Source organism: Lolium perenne, chromosome 7 (genome assembly GCF_019359855.2).
Source record: "Lolium perenne isolate Kyuss_39 chromosome 7, Kyuss_2.0, whole genome shotgun sequence".
Lineage (NCBI taxonomy): Eukaryota > Viridiplantae > Streptophyta > Magnoliopsida > Poales > Poaceae > Lolium > Lolium perenne.
Genome location: NC_067250.2, coordinates 141079097 through 141104337, shown reverse-complemented (window position 1 = coordinate 141104337; position 25241 = coordinate 141079097). Strand labels below are relative to the sequence as shown.

General features: G+C 47.3%; 1 protein-coding gene and 1 pseudogene across 1 annotated transcript in view; one reads left to right on the top strand and one right to left on the bottom strand.

The window, feature by feature from the left end:
• Window positions 1-539: 539 nt before the first annotated feature.
• Window positions 540-3940, bottom strand: LOC139833720 (uncharacterized; annotated as a pseudogene).
• A 2261-nt stretch (window positions 3941-6201) lies between these two features.
• Window positions 6202-25241, top strand: part of LOC127318649 (uncharacterized) — a 264591-nt gene continuing 245551 nt past the window's right edge. The window contains exon 1 of the mRNA XM_071823582.1: window positions 6202-6363. Coding sequence (XP_071679683.1) covers window positions 6208-6363 — 156 coding nt within the window. The 5' untranslated portion in view covers window positions 6202-6207. The remainder of the gene's footprint in view (window positions 6364-25241) is intronic.

Sequence of the window (25241 nt, the reverse complement as noted above, 5' to 3'; positions counted from 1 at the left end):
AAATCACATTCCCCTCATCGGAGGAGATTAATCCCAGGCTTCGGGATCTCTTCTCGTCGCACTTGGTGATGGTTGACGCTATCCAATCCCCAGGTTTGGCTATCGAGCCTGGCGGCGCTGGCGGCGCCGGAGCTGGGGGAGGAGCGTCCGGAGCGCTCCCCTTCGGAAGATTTGGCGGCGGCGCCTCCGCTAGTAGAACTGGCGGCGGTAGTAAGGCTCTTCTTCTTCACCATTGTGAGATCTGGGGAAGATTGGAAAAGCAGTGGTAGCGGTGCCGCAGTAGCAAAGGGAGGAAGAAGAAGAAGGGCGAGAAGATGCTACGGAAAATGTGGGAGAAGATTAGGGATTTTCGTCCTTTGGAGATTTTAAGGAGAGGAGAACTTGAGGGCTGTGTGGGCACGTGTCATTGCTACCGGTTCATTCAGTGGATCTTTTCTATTAAAGATTGCAGAAATGGAGGAGACGCCTTGGTAACTGTGCGAAAAGGGCGGATATTGCTTAAAAACAGGGCCAGACAGAGAAAGAGTAGGCCCAGCAGGTTACGTCCTGTCAGTCAAAATCGAGATATCAGTAAAGCGTCATCAATGATGTCGTGAGGAATGCTCGAAGCATTCGAAGGAATAAAAAGATATCGGATGGTGAACTTGAGTCTACGCATAGATTGCAAAGCATCTGCACTTAGACTCGGGGGCTACTCCCATCGGGAGCGCTAGACGCGCACCCGACAGAATGAAGACTCGAAGAAAAAAGCCTTGAAGGAAGAGATAATTGCTCGACTCAAGTCTGCACCTGGTTGCAAGCACCCGTGCTCAGACTCGGGGGCTACTCCCATCGGGAGCGCTGGACGCGCACCCGACAGAACTTTTTTGCATTCCAGGATCATGCCCGGAGACTTGATTCTGTGTAGGGTAATGTTGTTTTGCCATCAGCAGTTAACCAGCAAAAGTTGGGTACGTTACTCATTATCCCTTGCATGAGGAAAATGTATCGGATGACTTACGAAGACTTGCGGAGAAAACTTCGACAGAGAAAAATGTTCGAGTGGTACAACTTGAGTCTATGCACAGATTGCAAGCATCCGTACCTAGACTCGGGGGCTACTCCCATCGGGAGCGCTGACGCGCACCCGACAGAGGAAGATGATGCAGATTCAAGAAGAACAAGAACAATCAAGGAGAAGAACAATAGGTGGAGGCATGCTTTAGTCTCTACCCGAACTATCTTCGGCTAGACACTCGGGGGCTACTGACGTGGGCATTACCCTTCGGGTAACCGATGTTGCCCTATCCTGTATTGACTAGCTGGAGGCCCATGAAGGCACTTGGAGGCAAGGCGGCCCAACCGGGTGGTGCACCAGAAGATCCCTTGGCAAGCAAAACAAAGAGGCGGCCGAACAAGGAAAGATTAGATCTAAAATTATTGTAAACCTAGTCGTACTCGGTTAGACCTCTTGAGACCTGGCCTCCTATATAAAGGCCAGGAGAGGGGCTGCCGAGGGACACAATCAATCTTAGCGATCTTAGCCAACAGAAGCTTAGAGCTAGGTCATCATAGCACTTAGCCATCTCAACGAGATCTCAGCCGAACTATTCGGCACCCCATTGTAACCCATTATCATCATAATCAAAAATAGACAGGCAGGACGTAAGGGTTTTACCTCATCGAGGGCCCCGAACCTGGGTAAATCGCTCTCCCCGCTTGTCTATGAACCGATGTCTCGTGTCAGCTTGCAGGATTCCATCAACCCTAAGCCCCTATCGGAGGGCATTGCCGAGGAGCACCCTCGACACTTGTCCTTCAGCGTGAGCGCGTTGAGGGCGCGGTAGTCAATGCAGAAGCGCCATGTACCATCCGTTTTGCGGACGAGAAGCACCGGCGCCGAGAATGGCGACGTAGAGATCCGGATGACGCCCGCGGCGAGCATGAGGGCGCACTGTCGCTCGAGCTCGTCCTTCTGCAGCTGGGGGTAGCGGTAAGGCCGCACGGCCACCGGCGCCGTGTCCGGGGCGAGGTGGATACGGTGATCGTACACCCGGGTAGGCGGAAGGCCTTGCGGCTCGTCGAAAAGGTCGCCGTGCTGCTGCAGGAGGTGGGCCAACAGAGGGTGCTCGGAGTCGATGTCGGCCGTGGTGAGCTGGAGCTGCGGTGCCGGGGCGGCGCCCCCAATGCCCGTCCAACAGACGCGGCGGCCCTGGCGCCAGAAGGTCATCGTCAAGGCGGCGAAGTCCCACAGTATGGGCCCGAGGGGCCGCAAGAAGTCCACGCCGAGGATGAAGTCGAAACAGCCCAAGTCGATGCCGGCGCACACGATGGTGAAGTGCTCGTTGCCGATGGAGAGCGGCACCTGCTGCGCCACGCCATGGCAGCGAAGGCGATCGCCGTTGGCCACGGTGACGCGGAGGTGATCGCCGCCCGTCGGCTGGAGGCCCAAACGACGCATGATGGCCTCCGGCAGGAAGTTATGTGTGGAGCCGGTGTCGAGGAGGGCCACCAGTTGCTCGTCGTGGATCGTCACTGGTAGGAGCATCGTCTGCTCGTTGCGGATGCCTGCCAACGCATGGAGCGAGACCACGCACGCCATGGCTGGTGCGGCGTCGAGGGCGGTGTACGTCGCTGTGTCGACGCCTGTGTCCGCGTCGCCATCGTCTACCGTCTCCAAGTAGAAGAGGCGCGGGCAGACGTGACCCGGCGCGTAGGGCTCGTCGCAGTTAAAGCACATGCCGAGGCGACGGCGCTCCAACTGCTCCGCCGGGGTGAGGCGCCGAAAGGTACGCTGCGTCGCTGCGGGAGCGGCCGGTGCTGGCCGCGTGGCCCGCGCTGCGGGCGGCGGGGGGCGGGCGGGTGGCCGGGCCCCGCGACTCGGGGGAGGCGGCTGCAGCGCCTGGGATCGGCGCTCGTACGCCCGAGCGTAGTGCATCGCCCTCTGCAGGTCGTGGGGGGCCTGGAGTTCCACGTCCACCCGTATGTGATCAGGGAGTCCGCCGATGAAGAGCTCCGCGCGCTGTTGCCCCGTGACCCCAGGAGCGTGGCAGGCGAGTGCCTGAAAGCGATCGGTGAAGTCCTGCACCGTGGACGTGAATGGGAGGCGTCCCAGCTCCGCGAGGCGGCTCCCACGGATCGGCGGACCGAAGCGAAGGAGGCATAGCTCCCGAAAACGGTCCCAGGGAGGCATGCCACCCTCGTCTTGCTCGAGGGAGTAGTACCACGTCTAGGCAGCGCCCCGGAGGTGATAGGAGGCAAGACAGGTGAGATCCGATGCCAGGGTGTGCTGCCCGCGGAAGAACTGCTCGCACTGGCTAAGCCAGTTCAGGGGGTCCTCCGACCCATCGTAGGTGGCGAAGTCGACCTTGGTGTAGCAGGGCGGTGGCTGTGTCACCCCGCCGGGGCCGTGCGCGTCGGGGCGCGCCTCATGGGGGCGTGCATACCCCCCGGGGGCGGTGCCCGGGAGGGAGGGCATCGGCGGCTCGGCAGCGGTGGTGCAGACCGGCTGAGTTGACGACGCGGCGAGCCACACCGGCAGCAGAGACGGCGACGGGGGGAAGCGGATCTGGTGGATGGGAACGCCCCCCGTTGCTGCGGCGCTTGGGCTGGCGGGGGCGGACGGTGGCCACTGCGGCCAGGGCTGGGCCGGCGCCGGCGGAGGCTGCAGCGGAACGCCCGTGAAGGGCGGAACCCACAGTGCGAGCGTCGGCACGGAGAAGATGGCCGGCTGCGGCGGCGTCGGGGGCCCCTGGGAACCGACCAAGAAGAGGCGGATGCCTTGAACCGCGGTGACGAGGTCGTTGACGACCCCGCTCATCTGCTCGGGCGTGTAGATGACGGGCGCCGGCGCGGCGGAGCCCGTCGTCGTGGCGGCCGCTGGAGAACGCGCCGTGGTGGCGGCGGCCGAAGGAACGGGCGGAGGCGCGGACGACGTGGTGGTGGGCGGCGGAGACGACATGATCGCAGCCGAGCTAGCTGATACCAAATTGGTAGAACCAACAGCTTTACCGGGCCTAGGGCGTAGTTTGTAGGGGAAGGAGGGAGTGGTGTGCGGACGAGGCGGCGGACGCTGGCGGCTGGGCGCCTTCGTGCGCGCGGAGAAGAGGAGGGCGGCGGCTAGGTTTGGAGAGACCGACTCCTCAGGGAGTCGGCAATAATGAATCTGATTATTGCTTGATTGTTTGCATCGTTACATCTGGTATATAAAGAGCTAAACCCTAAACTGATAATGGGCTAAGCCCCTAGTTGGGCCCATGGTTGGGCCCCCTCCTAACATAACCAATACCGGTCATAACAACAGGATTTAGCTAACATGGCGCAACAAAAATATTGCAATTACTGACCAAATCCGTTGCATGCAATTGATCAAACGATGATCTTATACTAGATGAATGGAAGTTTATATCTCCATGCTCTTTGGATAGTTTCGTGCTAGTACTCAAGAGCCAAAGTGAGAAAAATACCATTCTGTATTTTGGCCTGAAAAATATTGCTTTTACAAGTTCAACAACCATTGTGCAGGATAAGGTTACAAACATATATGAAATTATACAAATCACGTGATTTTTGCAATAATACTTACACGTATGTAAGCTTACTGAACAGACATGTAGACTACCACAATTATAAACATTTTCGATCAAAAGTATGCATCTGCTCAAGAATTTTTAACCTTCAATAACTACAAATAACAAGGCATAACAACAACATGCTAACCGGCTAATTAAGTAGGGACTAATCAGCAAGATCTGGATTGGTAGGAAAGACCATAATAATTTCAAGAGAAGGCTAGTGAATGTTGAAGGGCCATCGGCCGAATTTTATCAAGAGAAAGAGAGTTATACAAGGTGTACAAGAATTACAGCTGCGTTTTCATCGCAGAAAACAAGCCCGGGGAGAGGGCCGAGGAAAATGAAAGCCATTGTCACACCTCAACCAAGCTACTCTAAAGCAAAGTTACGCAGCCAACCGAGCTGCTCGCCAGACCCTCATTTCCTCGATAGTCAGCTCAAACACTTTGTCTACCATGCTTAGCTCCTGCTCGAAGATCCGGGAATTTCGCTCTTTCCATATCAACCGGTGCACGAAAATCGCCACTGTGTCAAAGTCATGTCGCACTGTCTTGGGTGCCATCTTCCTCGCCGTCAGCCACAGTGAATGTTCCACACACAAAAAATCAAGAGAAGGCCAGTGAATGTGCCCTGAAAGAAGAAGTAGGGGCCTGGATTTTTCTTCAGTTATTAACTTTCCGTAAGCGAGTCTTGGAAGATTAGGAACCTCAGAAGTTAAAGACAAAAATATTCAGGTAAGTATCTATTTAATTTTAAATTCCTATTAGAATACGCGAATAAAATTTCTGACAAATATTCGTAGAAATCCGGAAGAACTAATACGGTGTTGATGTAAACTGAGATTAATACCGTGCTATAACAAAATATAACAAGCATTATATTTTTTTTTGGCATGGAAAAGCTATTTATGCCATGTACCATATGTATGTCTGACATGTTTGAGCAGTAACATTGAAGTACATGGTAAAGAAAAGACATGGGTGAATACATCAATGTATTACAGCCCTGACTAAGCTAACATAGCCGGTAAGAGCCAAACGTTCTAGGAGCACAGATATACCCTGCAGACAAAATGAGAATAACCAGGAAGTCAGCTACTGATTCTGGAAGAAAGCAAATATAAGTTCGAACAACAAAGATGATGATATACAAGGAATTGTTCCATAGGGATGTATGTGTCTCTAACTTTTTTGATAAAAAAAAGTGTCTCTAACTTGAGATCTATTCAAAGACAGCAATTTTCTGTTCAAAATTGATAAAACTATAAACATGTGTGTGATGTTCTTGTGGTGATTTAGAAGTAAAATTCTTCTCTTTCCAACTCCCATGTATGCATTCTAACTATAACAAGTACTCCCTCCACCCATAAAAAGATGTCTCAACCTTATCAAATTGGGTTTAGATATATCGATATACTAAATGTATCCAATTTTTGATAAAGGAGGGGGTAATATTTTGTTGGAGGTATTCGTTTTGTTTTGTCATGTTTTTTGTCATTTTGAGCCAAAGGGATAGCAAAGAGGCCGGGTGGTCGGCTTCTCAGTGGCGTGGCCGGAGTGGGAGTGGGAGGACCACGTCGCGGAAAGCCGCCCGCGCCAATTCCTGGCCGTTTACTCGCCGCGCCCGAATCCAACCCCATTTGGCCTTTTCCCTCATGCCGCTCCCGTTTCTTCTTCCTCCCCTTTCCACCGCTCCTCCGCCCCGTGCTCGCCATGGCGGCCGCCTCCAGCCACCGCGGCCGTGCGCCAGGCGCACGATCCTGCGCGTTAGGGCGTCGGGGGAGGCCGTGCCTCCGCCTTCCAGAACCCAGGTAAGCGACCCGAGCCCCTCCCCGCAGCCGCGCTTGTCCAGGTTTTCTGTTCCCGCCGCGAACCTATATGTCCTATAAAATTTTGGTAATCTCGCCACGGCATTGCGCCCGTAGGTCTTACCGATATCCTGTGCCATGTGATTCTCTTGTTCAAACATCGATCGGGTATTCCGGGACAAGGGTGTCAGTGTCGAAATCACATTTCCTTGTTTCTCAATCCCCTTATCGCTTGCAGCAGCAGCACTTCTTCCCCCTCAGCTTGAATGTCATTTTATCTCGGTCTAGCTTAATTCTCTATTCGGCCCTGTGAGTTCTTGCAGTTAATCTGGTGCATGTTCTGGCCATTACCCTGCTGATCTCTACCCGTGCCTGCAGCATAATGGTGCTCAGTTCAGTGCAGCCCCTTAGCAGTTGAAACAAAGCATGTACGGCACTGGACATGTATCAATAGACCCTTCAGAGCTCAACAAGGAAAATAAAATCACTGTAGATACGTTATTTATAAAAAAATATAAAGTTTTGAACTAAAAACCAGATGAGAAAACTTATGTAAATATTACGGGAACATGTCCCGGCAGAAGATAAAATTTCAAAATAGGGCCTACTAGATGCAAGTGTGTGGTTCATATAATGAGGTAGTTTCTCGCTCCCAGCAGGGCCACGCATTACGGACGGCCAAACGGGTCGCGTCCCTTTACGTCGGCTAAAAAAGTCGAAATCGACCACGTGTTCATTTGCATCGGGTGGCTCTAGCGGCACGACGCATACTTTTTTCCCTTTGATAAAAACCATAATTTACATTAATAAAAAAACATAAAAAACTTTAAAAGGGCCATAAAGGCCTGCTGAAACCTAGCTAATGGCTACTGCTCGTCGTCGGTGACGAGGTCGATGAACTCCGGCGTCGGCAATGGAAGCTGGTACGCCGGCGGTGGAGAAGGAAGGGCAGGTTGCGGCAACTGCGGCTAGGCCGTCGGTGGCGCAGGAGGCTGTGGTGAAGGTGGCCACGGATCCCAAGCCGAAGCAGCAGCCAATGCGCAGTCGTTGGAACGCATCGGCGTGGCCAGAGGAGTCACCGACCTCCCCTGCGCGAGCGCCGACTCGCGGAGCCGGATTGCGAGCCCGCCCCACTTAGCGAGCTCGTTGAGCTCGTCGAGCTCGCTATTGGCCAGTGCCATGGCAATGGCCTTGTCCTCGCTAATATCTGGCGGCTGGGTCTCCGGATCCCATGCCGGCCCGCCGTCATCGTGATCGTTGTCTGCGCGCTCCGTCTCCTCGTCCTCGTCGTTGTTCTCCTCTTCTTCTGCGGCGATCTCGCGGTCGAAGTAGTCGAGGTCACAGAGGTATCTAGCTCGGCGGTGCGCGTTGAACTCCCACGTCCCGAACGAGATCCAGTTGTAGGAGTTCAGATTGTACGCCGGATCTTCTCTCTTTCTTTTAGGTGCTCATGAGAAACTCGATCTTTGTGAAGATCCACCATCCAGTGTCATTCCCTCTTTCTTTTAGGTGCTGTTGAGCAACAACCTCAAAGGAAGAAAATGAAGCGCTTCATGTGGTGGATCAACTTCGTTCATGATGCCATGGATGAGCCTCTTCAAGATTGTCGTGGTATTGACAAGATCGTTGAAGACCAGTGTAGTACTTGTTAGTTTCTCTATTCCTACCTTGGAATCTTGGGACGAGATTCTTTTAAGGGGAATAGATCTGTAACATCCCTCTTTTCGCTAAACCTAGATTAGGGTTTGATTGTGCATCATGAGCATCATGAATTTTTCCTAAGAAAATTGCATTATGGATATATTTGAAAAACCCTAATGTTGGTTTGAATCTCTCTCTGTATTCAAATGCTCAAAGTATTTCAAAATTGCAAAGTCAACCTACATGGCATTTTGTAAGATGTTTGACAAGCCTAGGTTATTTTGAAAGTTTCTAAAAGTTTGAAGTTTCAAACATATTTCAAAATGCAAAAGAGTTTGAAAATAGAATTAAGAAAAAGAGAAAAGGAAAAGAGAGAACCCTCCCTCTCTCACTCTCTCTGGGCTGACAACCCATTTGCTCCCCTCTCTCTTCCCACGCAGAGCCCAACAGGCCGGCCCAGCAGCAGCCAACCCAGCCCAGGAAAACCCCAGGGGTTTTTAGCAAAAAGACCATCGTCCATGCCGATCCAAGCAGGTGCCTATCGCGCGCGGCCATCCGATGGCGCTGGCATAAATTGCTCCATAAATCGCTCTGCCGACTATCCAAACCCTAGACCTCCAGTATTCCCCTCTCCCGTGCTCTCCCGCGAGGAAACCCTAACCGTAGCCGACGTTGCCGACGGTCGCCGTCGTCGATTCCCTCGGTCTTCGGCCACCCCAAGCGCCGCCAACCACTCCATCGCGCTCAGGGTGAGGTCCTCGTTCTCCCCGTGCCCGCAACTCCTCCTCTCCCCCTCTGTAGCGTCGCCGCGCCAAACGCCTATCCGCGTCGCCGTCGGGCTTCGTCTCGGCGAAGCTCCGGTGCCCAATAATGGGCGGCGCCACCAGCACATATGGTCGCCCGCGATGCGCAGAGTCGAACGCGCCCTCGTGCGCATCCTCTCGCGCACGGGAGCGTCGAGGCCGAGCTCAACCTGAGAGCTCATGGCCGCACTGACGTCGGCATGACGTCAACATGACGCCATAAGTCTTTTGCTATTTTTCTGAATTCAATTTTTGTAAATAAAAATAATATGAAAGGTGGACCCCTTTTCAGATTTTTAATAATTTCAAAAATAATTAGGAAAAGAATAAAACCATTGAATGTACTAGGACGTCGCCTAGAGGAGGGGGGGGGGGGGGAATAGGCGGTGTATAAAAACTTCTACTTGAGAGCTAAACTAGGTGGAATAAAACTTACTTAGTGTTTACTAGTTTAGCTCAAAGCCTGTCAACTAGGGTGAAAGAACATCTCTCGTAATATGTTTTGTGTGTTTGATGTCAATGTATGTGATACACTAATGTTTGATTAAGTGGTACAGGGATTATATAGATACATGTATATATGTGTGATGGATGTGGTGAGACGTGTCAAAAAGAAGCTGTAACAGGATCACCAGGCCGGATATTCCGGGCCGGATATTTCCAGAATATCCGGCCCCCAATTTTCGGCTAAGGAATTGAGGATTTGTGGCTCAGTACTCCCTGTACATGGGCCGGATAATTGCCCGGACATTTGCCCGGATGTGCCCCAGGGCCGGATAATCCGGGCCGGATATTTCCAAAATATCCGGGCCCCCCAAAATTGGCTAAGGACCTGAGGCGATGCGGCTCTGAACAGGGGCCGGACATTTGGCCGGATATTTCGCCGGATTTTCCCAGAGGCCGGACTTTTGGTTGGGCCGGATTATCCGGCCCTAACTTAGGCCGGATTATCCGGCCCCCCGGAAGCTCCAACGGCTGGAATTTGGAGGGGGGTATTTATATCCCCCTTCTTCTACCTTGCTCCTTGCTCAATCATTTGCACAAAAATCTGCCAAGCCTCACCACCATTAGAGCCGCCTCAAGAACTCAAGATTTGCAAGTTCTCCTCCCTCACCCAACCAAAGCTCTTGATCTTTGGAGATTCGAAGGAGAAGACACCGATCTACATTCTCACCGAAGCGATTTACATTTCCCCCTCATTTGTTTGAGGGCCCCCTTGCTAGTGTTCCTCTTTGGATCCCTAGTTGATTTGTGTTGATGTATTGTTGTTGATTGTTGTGTTGTTACACATTTGGGAGCCTCCAATTCGGTTGTGGATGTGTGCCCCAAGAACTTTGTAAAGACCCGGTTTTCGCCTCGAGGAAATCCTTTAGTGGAAGTGGGCTAGGCCTTCGTGGCGTTGCTCACAGGAGATCTGAGTGAAGCCTTCGTGGCTGTTGGTTTGGCTTTCGTAGCAACCACACTACTCCAAACGTAGACGTACCTTCTTGCAAAGGAAGGGAACTACAGGAATCATCTCTGTGTCATCGCGTGCTCCACTCTCGGTTACCTCTATCCTATTCTATCTCATATATATTGCGTAGCTATATCTTGCTTAGTTGGTAACCTTGTCATATAGGTAAATTCACTTAGTTGCATATCTAGAGAATTTACCTTTGTGTCAAGCCTAAACTGAAAAAGAACTAAAAATTGGTTATCACCTATTCACCCCCCTCTAGGTGCGGCATACGATCCTTTCAATTGGTATCAGAGCCTCGGCTCTGATTTCGGGCTTAACCGCCTAAGAGTATGCCGGACGATGGGCCTGCGGAAGAGGCCGCTAAGATGGTCACCATGGATGACATCAATTCGTTGAGGTCCTCCATGGAAGCTCAAATGGAAAGCATGAGAAAAATGATTTCCGAGCGTTTGACTCCGGTCCCTCCCATGGCTCCCGCCGTAGAGGTAAAGGACACGGGTGTGTTAGAAGAGGGAGGTGCTTCGGCATTACCCGCCTCTACCAAACCCGTGGATGGTGATAACTCAACTACTATCAAATCTCCCATTGCATCTCCTAGGGGAACTAGTGGAGGTGAGAGCTACAATCGAGTGGCTTCGCCTTTCCTATCTCCCGATATCCCGGTTCCCCATCCTCATATAAACATTAGGGGTGACCCACCTAAGTTTAATGTTAAAGACTACGATACTTGGGCATTTGAGTTTCGTTCTCATGTTCGCAGTGCCTCCAATGAACTTTGGAGAATCATCGTGGAAGGCTTCAAGCCATACAATCCCGACAAGTTGACTAGAAGAGAAGCGGTTGATAGTCAACTCAATGACACCGCCTTGCACATGATTCAAACTAGTGTGGGGACAAAAGAATTGTCTCGTGTTCGGGATTTCACCACAGCCAAGAAAGCTTGGGATGGTTTGGCCGCTAGTTGCATTGGAAGTGATAGCATGAGAAGGAACAAGTACAATTATCTTCGGAATCAAGCCGAAGGATTCATGAGGCTACCGGATGAAGATCATGAAGCCATGTATGGAAGGCTTCTCACCGTTGCCGATGCTTTCCGGAATGTGGGTGCCACCCACATCAATGACTCTTGGATCAAGGATAAGTACATCGATTGCATGACGCCGTTTGAACCCATTGATGTCAAGACTCTAGTTGGGAGAGAATGCCATTCCTCTCTCACTTCTCAACAAGCCGTGCACGAGATGCAAGCCCTCAAGGTGCTCGAGCAAAACTCCCGTGATTCCCGCAATCGTGCCATTGGTATGTCAAAAGGGAACAATCTTGCCTTGACGGTCAACTCCGTAGAAGAAGTGTACCCTCAAGAACAATATAGGGCATCTTGGAGTATGTCCTATCCGGAAGATTTAGAACTCCACTACAATGATCACATGGCTTTCCATGCAAAGTCCTTTTGGGTTGATCCTTCCAAGGCCAAGGAAGACAACATCAAGAGAAACAACAAAAGTGGGTTCACTAGCTTTGGTCCAAGAACAAGATCATGCTACAACTGTGATGACAAGCGCCATTTCATCGCCGAATGCCCCTATGAGAATAGGGAGTCTCATAATGGAAGGCTCATTCCCAAGGACAAGAGCAAAGACTCAAATGGCAGATATTCAAAAGCCCCCAACAAGAAATTCTACAACAACAAGAGCAAGAAGGGCAAGAGGCCCTCAAGAGTTGTGCTAGTGACTAGGGAAGAATATTCTTCCGATGAAGTTGAAAGTTCTAGTGATGATGAAGAAGAAGAAAGCTCAAAGGAAGTGGCCACCATTGTCACTACCAACATTCCCTCTTCATCTCTCTTTGAATCCCCCAATGAGAACCCTCATATCAAGAATGCACATTGCTTCATGGCAAGGTCTACCTTGGACACATCTATTGTGCTATCAACTCAAGAAGAATATACCTCCGGAGATGATGATGTTGATGACGAAGAAGATGCAACCTCTAATGGATTGGTCGCTCTTGCCTCCCTCTCCACTAACTCTTCATCACCAAGTGAATCCCCCAATGAGGTCATTCATGTGGAGGAAGAAAGTTGCCTCATGGCTAAATCCTCCGAGGTATCATCTCCTAGCCCCTCTATGCCTAACATATCAAGTGATCTGGGGGTTGATCATGCTAGTCTAAAAGTGAAACAATAAATCCTAGAGTTTGATGAATTCATTCTTAACTTACATGGTAACACTAAAAAGCATGTTTCAAATCTCATGGTTCGTATAGCTCAACTAAATGATACTCTTGAGAAAAAATGTCAAATAGAGAGAGAAGACTCTCTTGAAATCCATGCTCTTAAAAATTCTCTTGAGGAAAGTCAAGAAACTATAGCTTCTCTTGAAGAGAGGCTAGAAACTATTGAAGAGCCTCAAGATAAAATTAACAAACTCTTCAAAGCTAGAGATCTTGCTAGGGCTAAGACTAAAGTGCTTAAAAAGGAAAAGGCCCAATTTGGTGTTGATCATGAGAAACTTGTGAAGGATCTAGATGAACTAGACAAAGCTCACAAAGCTTTGAAGAGTGAATACACTCTCCTATCCAAGTCTTATGAGCAACTTCAAATTAGGCTTGCTTCATATGATGTGCCTAGTTCCTCTACCCCCTCATGTGATCATGCAAATATTATTGAGGAAAATGCTAGGTTGAAGGATGAACTTGCTAAGGCCTCCTCTCCCCAAAGTAAACTTTCTTTGGATGATCTTTTGAGTAAGCAAAGATCAAACAATGGGAAGGAGGGACTTGGTTATAATGCCAAGGCAAAGAAGGCAAACAAGCAAAAGGCCAAGCCCGCACAAGAGAAGAAGAAAGTCATCACTAATGGTGAAGCTCCTAAGGGCAAAACCATTAATGATGATGATGCGGGAAATGCTAACCCTCACTATGTTCTATTTAAAGATTATTATGGTGATGTTTATGCTAAATATGTTGGCCCATATGATGGTTATGTTGCTTGGTCTATTTGGGTCCCAAAGACCCTTGTTGCTAACAAAAGAGGACCCATTGAGAAATGGGTACCTAAATCCAAGAATTGATCTCATGTAGGACTATGCCGCCGGAGGTTCAAAATGGATACTTGATAGTGGATGTACAAGTCATATGAACGACGGCAAGAACCTCGTCAAGGAGTTGAGGCCAAATATAAATAATATCACCGTCTCCTTTGGCGATAATTCTACATCCGAGGTATTGGGTTTTGGCAAGGTTGTGGTTGCACACAACATTACTCTTGTGGATGTCATGCTTGTCAAAACCCTTGCTTACAATTTGCTTTCCGTTTCCGCCCTTGGCAAGATGGGTTTCGCCGTCTTTATTGATAAAGATATTGTGGTCCTCTTGTGGAGCAAGACTCTAAAAGTCGCTTTCATTGGGTATCGCGAACACAACTTGTATGTGGTGGACTTTTCGGGGAACACCACGACAAGTGCGATGTGCCTATTCAGAAAGGCGGATGTGGATTGGTTGTGGCATCGCCGCTTGGCCCATGTCAACATGAGAACTTTGCAAAGTCTTCACAAGGGGAACCATATTGTGGGACTAATGCAAAATGTGTCTTTTGCCAAAGATCGTGTTTGTAGGGCTTGTGTTGAAGGCAAAATGCATGACTCTCCGCATCCAAGCAAAACCATCATCTCTTCCAAGAGGATCTTGGAGCTCCTTCATGTGGATCTCTTTGGTCCCATTACTCATGCAAGTCTTGGTGCGAAGAAACATTGCTTGGTGATTGTTGATGACTACTCCAGATACACTTGGGTCTACTTTCTCAAGACGAAAGATGAGACTCAACAAATATTCATTGACTTTGCTACCGAGGTGCAACGCCAACACAACCTCCTCATTATGGCAATAAGAAGTGACAACGGCTCCGAGTTCAAGAACTATACACACAATGATTTTCTTAGTGATGAGGGGATTCGACATCAATATTCCGCTGCTTACACCCCTCAACAAAATGGTGTTGCGGAGAGGAAGAACCGAACTCTTATGGATATGGCAAGATCTATGATGGCAGAGTATAAATCCCGCTATAACTTTTGGGCCGAAGCTATCTCCACCGCTTGTCATTCTTCTAACCGGCTCTATCTCCGCAAGGGCTTGAACAAGACTCCATATGAAATACTCACCGGGAACAAGCCTAATATCTCATACTTCAAGGTGTTCGGGTGTAAGTGTTTCTACAAAATAAAAGGAGTTCGTTTATCTAAATTTTCTCCTAAAGCTTTGGAGGGTATATTTGTTGGTTACGGTGCCGAATCTCACACTTATAGAGTCTTTGATGTATCCTCCGGGATTATCATCGAATCTTGTAGTGTGAGGTTCGAAGAAAATGATGGCTCCCAAGTGGGGCAAGTTGATGTATGTGCAGGTGATGAAATACCTCAAGATGCCATAGTAAGAATGGGTGTGGGATTTTTCCGCCCCATTGAGGGACACGGTGTGGCGTCTCGGGAAGGACTATGCTCTACCACGGTGGAGCCCTCATCTTCTCAACATCAACAAACCCCATCTAGTGAAGCAAATGATGCACCAACCCAAGAACAAGAACAAAACCCTCCCTATTGTGTGCAAGATCAAGGACAAGATCAATCACGGATTCATGATGGATCCGATGAATATCCATTCAATATTCTCCTCTCACCAGATATTGTCCAAGATCAAGCACATGAGGATGAGCAATCTCAAGAAATTGAGGAAGCTCAAGTTGAAGGTCAAGACAGGGACCCAAATGATCAAGTTGATCAAGTGAAACCTCCAAGGCCTAGAAGAACCAAGGAGGAGATCGAGGCCCGTCGTCTAGCAAGAAGAGAAAAGAACCTTGAAATTCGTGAACACACTCATGACAAGGTCCTTGGTGATTCAAGGGCAAGTGTTACCACAAGAAGGCAATTGGCTAACTTTAGCAATCATCATGCTTATATCTCCTTAGTGGAACCCAAGAAGTATTTGAAGCCCTTGAAGATTCGGATTGGTTGAAAGCTATGCACGAGGAACTCAACAACTTCAAGCGCAACAAAGTGTGGACCTTAGTAGAGAAGCCAAAGGAGTGCCGCAATGTTATAGGCACTAAATGGATATTCAAGAACAAGCAAGATGAGTTTGGAAATGTTGTGAGGAACAAGGCAAGATTGGTGGCTCAAGGTTTCTCTCAAGTTGAAGAAATTGACTTTGGAGAAACCTATGCTCCCACTACAACAGAACAGAGCTTTGGTAACACAATCATGTAACACATCGTAAAATGTGTTACATGTAAAATTAAAGTAACACATAATTTGTGTGCCAACAACCGATAGTAACACAAACTATATAAGATCCAAAATTGTGTTACAGAGATATCAACACTGTAACATATAAACATGTGTGGGAGAAAATGTGATACAATTGTGTTGACTTAGTAACACACATATATATGTTATCCGGAGTGTGTTACAAACTTGAGGGCGAATAACACATAATAATGTGTTCATCCATAGTGTTGCGAGCTAATTATAGTGGAAATAGAAAAATTAAAATCAATTGTATGTATATGTCACCATTAACTTACACATAGGGCTAAGCAGCGGCCGGCCGGAATCGACTGGATAGGCTTGACGGTGGATCGGAATCACCGTTGTAGAGGGGAAATGGTGGCCATCCAATGTTGCATGAAAGGCCAAGCAAGGGTGGAGCGGGGTCGGGGCAATGGGACAGCGATTTCAGCTTGGCATTTGACCTTCATGTGGGGTGGCCGATTTATTTTTGGGCGACCCTTTTGTGCTGCAAATGTAGCATAAGAGGCTAAACTATGGGGATGATAAAAGAAATTGCATCACCAAATGAGGATAGGATATCTCCCAGAGAAATGGGTTTAGCCTTTCATGCCCTAAAACTCAATTTTTGTACACCCTCTGATCCAAAATAAGAGTTGGAATTTCCTAACGCATAAACGTGTCCATGGTACCAATTGGTACGAATTTGTTTTTTCCCATTTGCCAAAGTTCTCGAAAATAATCCCGCTAAAATTTCCCTCCATTTATCTAACCCCAATCCCGATAAATCAGATCTCAAGTCTAATTTCAGATCGCCACCGCCCTTCATCGTCCACCTGCTCCACAATCCTATCGCCCTCGTCGATACATCCAATGCTCCGCCCTTCAGCGCGCTTCACCGTGTCGCCCGTCCATCAGCGCCCTCGTCAGTGCCAGGTTGAGTCGCTGGTAGCCGTGATGTCACGTACGCAGTTTGAAATCAGATCCATCTCGGCATATCGCGCTGGTCCGTCGCCAATGGCCAGACCTAAAAATCTACTACGGAGGATGTGATATTTGCCGATTCTCCAATCAATCGTATGTTTCGTGTGAAAACTGCAGAGGCGGGTATTTCCTGTTGGTCATGTATGGTTCTTTCATGTCGAGGCGTAACATGCAAACGCGCGGCAGGGCGCGCAACCAGTTGCCGGAGGCCATCGCGAGGGCTGTTACAATTGAGGGAGGTGGAAACGAGATAGCTATGAACAGCCAGAGGAAATCTACGAGAGTTGCAAAGCGGCCAACCTAGAGTCCTAGACTTCCCCGTCAATAATTTTGGTGTGGACGAAATCAACTCTGTTGCGTTGCTCTGCCCAGAGCACATCAAGGTAACCTTTTTTTTGCGAATGATCAAGGTAACCTTTTGTCTGCCTAGGTCCAATCCTTCCATTTTAAATGCAACATTCCTTACTTTTACAATGGACTAGAGATGTTTGATGAATTGTTAACTTGCCAAGTCTTCAAGTTTGTAAGGAAAAAAATCCCTCTTAAATATTTACTAACTGTTTTTGGACAGTCAACAACCAACAGCATAAAACTGAAATTTATTTAAGTTTGTTTGGATGAATCCATTATGGAACTTTGAACATTGTTCGCCCACAAAATGTTGCGCTGATTACTTACTCTACATTCCATGAGCATTGTGTGTTGTTTTACAAGATATGCCCCAATCACTTTATTTTTGGACAAGATTAACCACTGTTTTTCATATCAGCTAACTGAATGCTAAGTGTAGGTTCTGGACCAGCAGGCAGTTCTCTAATTTTCTCCTCAGCTTTAAGTGTCGTATATCAGATTTTGCTCATAGTGCAGTATGAGTTCATGCCTTATAAATCCATGCCCATCGAGACTATACTGCAAATCGCACATTTGTCTCATACAAACTGGAAGCTCTTGGTTCTAGGGGCTGTAATTTATGGATTACAGACTTATAGTCCCAAAATTTTAAACTAATAAACGTTGGTGTTGTGGTGGTCTGATATACAGTTCCTTAACACTCTAACATAATGCTCATTGCTTGATTGTTGCTGCTGGATCTCAAAATTTAACTCGCCTTAAAGTCCCATTTCCGAGCCTTGAGCTGCTTTGTCACTGTTAGTAATATAAGTGGAGCATTCCATGGTATCTCCACTAATAAAGGTAAGCTTCAAATGTACAGCAGAAGACTTATTCTCTTCATTGGTTTGATTTATTGTTGTACTTTCAGTAAACAATACACTTTAACTTATCTTTTCCCGCTAAAATGCATGTGATAGGTTATGTTATCGTGCGGGGCTTTAGGCAGTAAGGAGTAGAAATAATTGAAGGTAGTCATATGAAAATTGGTGGGCCACCACACCAACAAGGTATGTCGTTCAAGTATTGTTATCTTTTTCTGTTGCCTTGATTTTAAAATATAACAAATGCATAACTATCACTAATCTCATCCACATGTTACTTTGTTTGCTCTTGACTACTTCACAAAATGAATTGCATTCTTCTACAGAAGTATGTAAATGGGAATGACTCAACTCTTATCATAGTGTTGGCTTCAATGCGCATAGCTGATCCTGTTGTGAAAAGTGAGGAGTTAATCATGGAAGTTAGTACCTGCAAAAAAGTTGGTGATGATTTTGCTTCAAGATCCTAGTTTCTTAGCCTTCCGCTTAACAGAATCATATTTGTGCACATTTAATCGTAACTATTACGTCAAATTTTATTTTGCAGATTTGAAAAAGTAGGTGGGTTCGAGTTGCGTTCGAGTTGAATTCTCCGTAGAGGCTGGATCAAGAAGACAATATTTTAAATTTGCATGTACCAATAATTGTAGTTAAAATTTATGGAATGAAAAAATGTAATAGTATTTACAAATATGTCTTTCTTTAGTTCAAATTGATGCAAATGCTATGGTGTAATATTTGTAATATTTTGATCTTTTCGATTTTTGAAGGTGGTGTGCTTCAGTTTGTATGTTATCTTCATGTTGTGAGTCACTAATTTATTTTCCATTAATTTATTAATCGCGTGCAATGATTTTTATTTAAAGAATAGATATTGCATTAATGGGTTCCTATTTTTTGTCAATTAATAAAAAATAAATACATTAATTAGGTTGTGATACTAATATAATATTGATACCGATGGTGTTACGATAGTTACAAAAATTTGTTACTATGTTTTGACAACCATCAATTATAGTATTAAAATATTTTAAATATTATGTTACTAATTGTGTTACTGAAGCCAAAACTAACCGTTACCAATTGTGTTACTATATGTGGGAAAATTTGTTACTGCCAATGTTTGACATCAACGAACATGTTACTACGTGTGTTCCTATAGTTACAAAAACGTGCTACTAGTATATGTTGTAACACGTAGAACACATGTTACTACAACATAATTGTAACACAATATTTAGCATATAGTAGCAATTATCACGCCTGTTAGTAACACGGTCTAATGGAACACATTTAAAGATGTGTTACAACATGGCCTTGTAACACTGATTTGGCCCTGTAGTAACACAAGACTGTGTTACCAAAGCTCTGTCCTGTTGTAATGTCCCGTGGCTCGGCTTGAGTCCATCCGTATCCTTCTTGCTTATGCATCGCATCATAACTTTAAGTTACAACAAATGGATGTGAAAAGTGCATTTCTTAATGGTCATTTGCATGAAGAGGTTTATGTTAAGCAACCCCCGGGGTTCGAGGATCTCAACTTTCCTAACCATGTCTACAAGCTTGATAAAGCACTTTATGGTCTCAAACAAGCTCCTAGAGCTTGGTACGAGCACCTTAAAGAATTGTTGGTAGACCGTGGGTTTGATGTTGGGCTAATCGACCCCACTCTTTTTACTAAGAGGGTCAATGGGGAGCTTTTCGTTTGCCAATTATATGTTGATGATATTATCTTTGGCTCTACTAACAAAGCTTTCAATGATGAATTTTCAAAGCTTATGACCGATAGGTTTGAGATGTCTATGATGGGAGAGATGAAGTTCTTCCTTGGTTTTGAGATCAAGCAATTGAGAGAAGGAACCTTCATCAATTAAGCAAAATATCTCCAAGACATGCTCAAGAGGTTCAAGATGACCGAGATGAAGGGTGTGGCCACTCCTATGGTTACCAAATGTCATCTTGCACTAGATCCCAATGGTAAAGAGGTGGATCAAAAGGTATATCGCTCCATGATTGGATCCTTGCTTTACCTTTGCGCATCTAGACCGGACATAGTGTTGAGTGTTGGTGTGTGTGCAAGGTATCAAGCTTCTCCTAAAGAGAGCCACATGATAGCTCTCAAAAGAATCTTTTGATATTTGGTTGATACCCCAAGATATGGTATCTGGTACCCCAAAGGCTCAAGTTTTATTCTCAATGGATACACCGATGCGGATTGGGCGGGGGACAAGGATGATAGGAAATCAACTTCCGGGGCATGCCAATTTCTTGGTAGGTCCTTGGTGTGTTGGTCTTCTAAGAAGCAAAATTGTATATCTCTCTCCACCGCCGAAGCCGAATATGTTGCCACCGCAAGTGGATGCACTCAATTGTTATGGATGAGGCAAACTTTAAAGGAATACGGTGTCATTTGTGACAAAGTGCCTCTATTATGTGACAATGAAAGTGCCATCAAGATTGCCTATAATCGGGTGCAACATTCAAGAACAAAGCACATTGAGATCCGGAATCATTTCATTAGGGATCATGTTGCCCGTGGTGATATTGAGCTTATCTATGTTCCTACCAAAGATCAACTTGCCGATATATTCACGAAGCCTCTTGATGAAGCAAGGTTTTGCTATTTGAGGAATGAGCTAAATATCATTGATTCAAGGAGTATAGCTTGACCATCTCGCAAACACACCTCTATCTCAAAACTTTATTTGGTTTAGGTGTGGGCATGGAAATAGGGGGAGTGCAGTTTAAACTATTGAGCTATCCCTCCCCCCATAATGCCAACATTAAGAAATCATTCTCGTTATATCATATGTTGATATGTGAGCTTCAATGATGAGTAGTGTTTTGGACCCAAGATATATCTTCGCGGTGCCATGCCATAACACTCATATATGGTGGCCTAGGCCACCACACTCTTCTTTGTGAAGAGTTGGAGTAATTTCGATCTTAATTGTTTTTATTTGACAACTCCTTGTTCTTATGGGAAATCACTCTAGTTTGGCCTTATTTGCTCATATCTTGCAAACTTGAGTGATCATGTACCATTAACAGTTTGAACTTTCTAAACCCAAGCCTACACTCATCTATAAGCCATTTCCATCTTGCTCATATGTCATGTTTTGGTAAAAACTTGGAGTTTGAGGATTTTCAGTCGGATGATCTAGGTTGCCCCATCTTATTGGTCAATATGCATCTTATATGTGGGGTGATACTTCATTGCATCACATATGGGTTTATGCAAATAACCAACAAAAGATAGGCAGGATTTCCGGTGTTCTGGAATTTTCCAGAAAACCGGAAAATCCGGCCCCAGGGCAACCCGGAAAATCCGGCCCGGCAGGATTATCCGCCCTTACTTTGGGCCGGATTATCCGGCCTGGGCTGGTTGCGAGGGGATTTAGAGAGGCCGCGGGGTGGATAGTTGCCACAGCAACCAGTTCCCCCTACGCGCCCTCTCTCTCCTCCATAGCCGCCGGAGCTCCTCCTCCTCGCCGGAGTCGCCCCGTCCGCTCCCTCTCGGAGTTTTTGGGTGGATCGGGTGCCTCTCCTCCCTAGCTATCATCTTCTCCAAGCGGCTTCCCCAATGGATGCGGGTATGACTCACAATCCCTAACCCTAGGTGTTGTGATTTGTATGTGCTATTTTCTTGGTGGAGATGGTGTCTAGTTGTTCCAAATCGTGTGTAGTATACTCCTCTTGCATGCTATAAGGCCGATCTGGTCGTAGACAAGTTTTTGATTGCAAGTTCTGCAAGATTCGCAGGGCCGGATTATCCGACCCCCGCGAAGACCGGATTATCCGGTCAGGCTGGATTATCCGCCCCCCCCCCCCCCCCGGGGACACCGGATTATCCGGCCTGGAGCTTCATCGCCGCTGCAGTGTCGATTCAATCTATCTTGTCTAGACTTGTACCGACTTATAGTATGTTTCTAGAGTACATTACTGTATCATACATGACTTATGAGCATTATCTTCTCTTTGTTATCCGTCTTTCCTGTTCATAGGTAGTGGTTCTCAGGGTCGGAGACGCCCAAGGCATGACCGGTCGAGTGATGAGTTTGCACCGAATGCTCCCCGCAAGTCCACCACTTCAAGGCAGAAGAACAAGGCATAGAGGCAGAACTACAAGACAATGGACATTGTCACTTATGCAGCAATCCGTATGAAGAACTGGTATGAAGACCTTCCAAGGGATGATGAGATAGAGGGTAGGCGTTTCTGGTGCATGGAGCAGGAGTTCATCTACAAGGATATTTATGAGCCCATGAAGAAAGTGCGACCCATGCAAGCAATCAATGTGGATCTTCTGGCAGTAAATAATCATTTTGAGGATGCCATCTGGGTGACTGGTAGGATGGGCTTGCAGGATCTGATGAAGCTTCAGTGTGACTACAGTCCAGAGTTAGTTAAACAATTCTATGCTACTCTGGCCATCAAGAAAGATGCTGAGCGCACTATGGAATGGATGTCTGGCTCCACTCACTGTGAGGCAACCTTGCGCCGGTTTGCCTCTATTCTCGGACTTCCTGCAGAAGGAGGCCGTCGCCTCCATGGTCCTCAGAAGACGGATAAAAATGTGCTTTTTGATCTCTATAACTCTTCTGGAGCAGTTGGTACTACCAAGGGGCTGCTTCCCATCTACGGTCAGTTGCTCCGCTTCTTTCGAGCCACCATTGCTTCAAGTGGTGGAAACAATGATGCACTCAGGGGTGCTCTTGTGGATCTTACGCACCTCAGCCTTAGGTGTGCTCGTGATAGTAATGAGGAACATGACTTCTCTCTTGATGTCATGGACTTCATCTTTAATGAGATTCATGATGCCATGGTCTCCCGGACCACCATGCCATATGCACCATATATCCAGCTCCTCATCAACAACTCTGTGGCCATGGATGAAGACTTGAGGCGGTTCCCATTGGAGAAGCACTCTGTCAAGAAGGCATACAAGAAGAAGCCTGTTCCCCATGGTACCCCTGCTCCTGACTCCTTTATGGGAGATGCTCGCACTAGTGGTTTTGCTCCTGCTCGCCATGCTGATCTTCCTGCCATGAAGAAGCAAGTGAGGAAGCTCAGTTGGTTTCAGTGTCACATTCTATGCATGAATATTGAGATTCATAAGGAGAACTATGCGGCCAGCCGAGGGCGTTCTGAGATTCAGCATACTCAAGCGGTCATTCTTCATAAGCTCAGGGGTGAGCAAGGACCTCCGCCTCAGCCTCCAGTTCACCCAGGTTACAGTGGGTGGCATTCTTCTCAGGTTCCGTGGAATGATCTTGAGGACTACATTCAGAGGGCCAACTACACTCGCAACTCTTCGGATGCCCCTGACACTGAAGATGAAGAAGAGGAAGAGGTGTACCAGTCTGAGGACGATGAGGGCTCCGAGTGATCTCCATGGGGCGAGTAGCATCGCGCTTTTCCCCTTTTTGGCGTCTCGATGCCAAAGGGGGAGAAGTGTTCTATAAGGACATCTCTCGGGGATTTGCATGGTTTGGGCACAAGCATATGCGTTTATCATTCCTTTACTGCTTGTGTTCCCCTTCTTATTTGAACTATTTGGTTTGGTTTGTTCCGTTTAAAACTATGTGCTATATGTGGTGTGAGACATTGTTAAGGTCTTCAGATTTCTATATGTTGAGATCAAGGTTATTATATTGTGTGTGATGCTATATCTCCGTATTATATATCTCCATATGGGTATGATTTCTACCACCTTATCTCAACTTCATATATGTCTATGTCTCTTGTTAGAGCTCATGTTGGATACCACTTGTGCTGAGGCACCTCGCACCTATGTGTTGTGTATTTGTATTCAAATGCAAATTACTTGTATGCACACATGTAAGGGGGGTGCCTCTATGTTTTGCCAACATGCTTGATCTCCATAGTGATTCTCTTGCAAATCCGTATATTGTCATCAAACACCAAAAAGGGGGAGATTGAAAGAACATCTCTCATAATATGTTTTGTGTGTTTGATGTCAATGTATGTGATACACTAATGTTTGATTAAGTGGTACAGGGATTATATAGATACATGTATATATGTGTGATGGATGTGGTGAGACGTGTCAAAAAGAAGCTGTAACAGGATCACCAGGCCGGATATTCCGGGCCGGATATTTCCAGAATATCCGGCCCCCAATTTTCGGCTAAGGACTTGAGGATTTGTGGCTCAGTACTCCCTGGACATGGGCCGGATAATTGCCCGGACATTTGCCCGGATTTGCCCCAGGGCCGGATAATCCGGGCCGGATATTTCCAAAATATCCGGCTCCCCCAAAATCGGCTAAGGACCTGAGGCGATGCGGCTCTGAACAGGGGCCGGACATTTGGCCGGATATTTGGCCGGATTTTCCCAGAGGCCGGACTTTTGGTTGGGCCGGATTATCCGGCCCTAACTTAGGCCGGATTATCCGGCCCCCCGGAAGCTCCAACGGCTGGAATTTGGAGGGGGGTATTTATACCCCCCCTTATTCTACCTTGCTCCTTGCTCAATCATTTGCACAAAAATCTGCCAAGCCTCACCTCCATTAGAGCCACCTCAAGAACTCAAGATTTGCAAGATCTCCTCCCTCACCCAACCAAAGCTCTTGATCTTTGGAGATTCGAAGGAGAAGACACCGATCTACATCCTCACCGAAGCGATTTACATTCCCCCCTCATTTGTTTGAGGGCCCCCTTGCTAGTGTTCCTCTTTGGATCCCTAGTTGATTTGTGTTGATGTATTGTTGTTGATTGTTGTGTTGTTACAGATTTGGGAGCCTCCAATTTGGTTGTGGATGTGTGCCCCAAGAACTTTGTAAAGGCCCGGTTTCCGCCTCGAGGAAATCCCTTAGTGGAAGTGGGCTAGGCCTTCGTGGCGTTGCTCACAGGAGATCTGAGTGAAGCCTTCGTGGCTGTTGGTTTGGCTTTCGTAGCAACCACACTCCTCCAAACGTAGACGTACCTTCTTGCAAAGGAAGGGAACTACGGGAATCATCTCCGTGTCATCGCGTGCTCCACTCTCGGTTACCTCTATCCTATTCCATCTCATATATATTGCGTAGCTATATCTTACTTAGTTGGTAACCTTGTCATATAGGTAAATTCACTTAGTTGCATATCTAGAGAATTTACCTTTGTGTCAAGCCTAAATTGAAAAAGAACTAAAAATTGGTTAGCACCTATTCACCCCCCCCTCTAGGTGCGGCATACGATCCTTTCATAGGGGTTTGCCTAAGTGCACCAACAACCTATGCTAGCATGATGAGCAACAATGTGATAACAAGATAGGTATAGAATACATCATGATAGATATCACAATGTATAGCGCATAGGTAAAGGAGCTCGGGTTGAGAAGTAACCGGTGCACGAGGAGACGACGATGTATCCCGAAGTTCACACCCAAGGGTGCTACGTCTCCGTTGGAGCGGTGTGGAGGCATGAGGCACTCCAATGAGCCACTAGGGCCACCGTATTCTCCTCGAGCCTTTCCTCCAAGGAGGAAAGCCTCGATC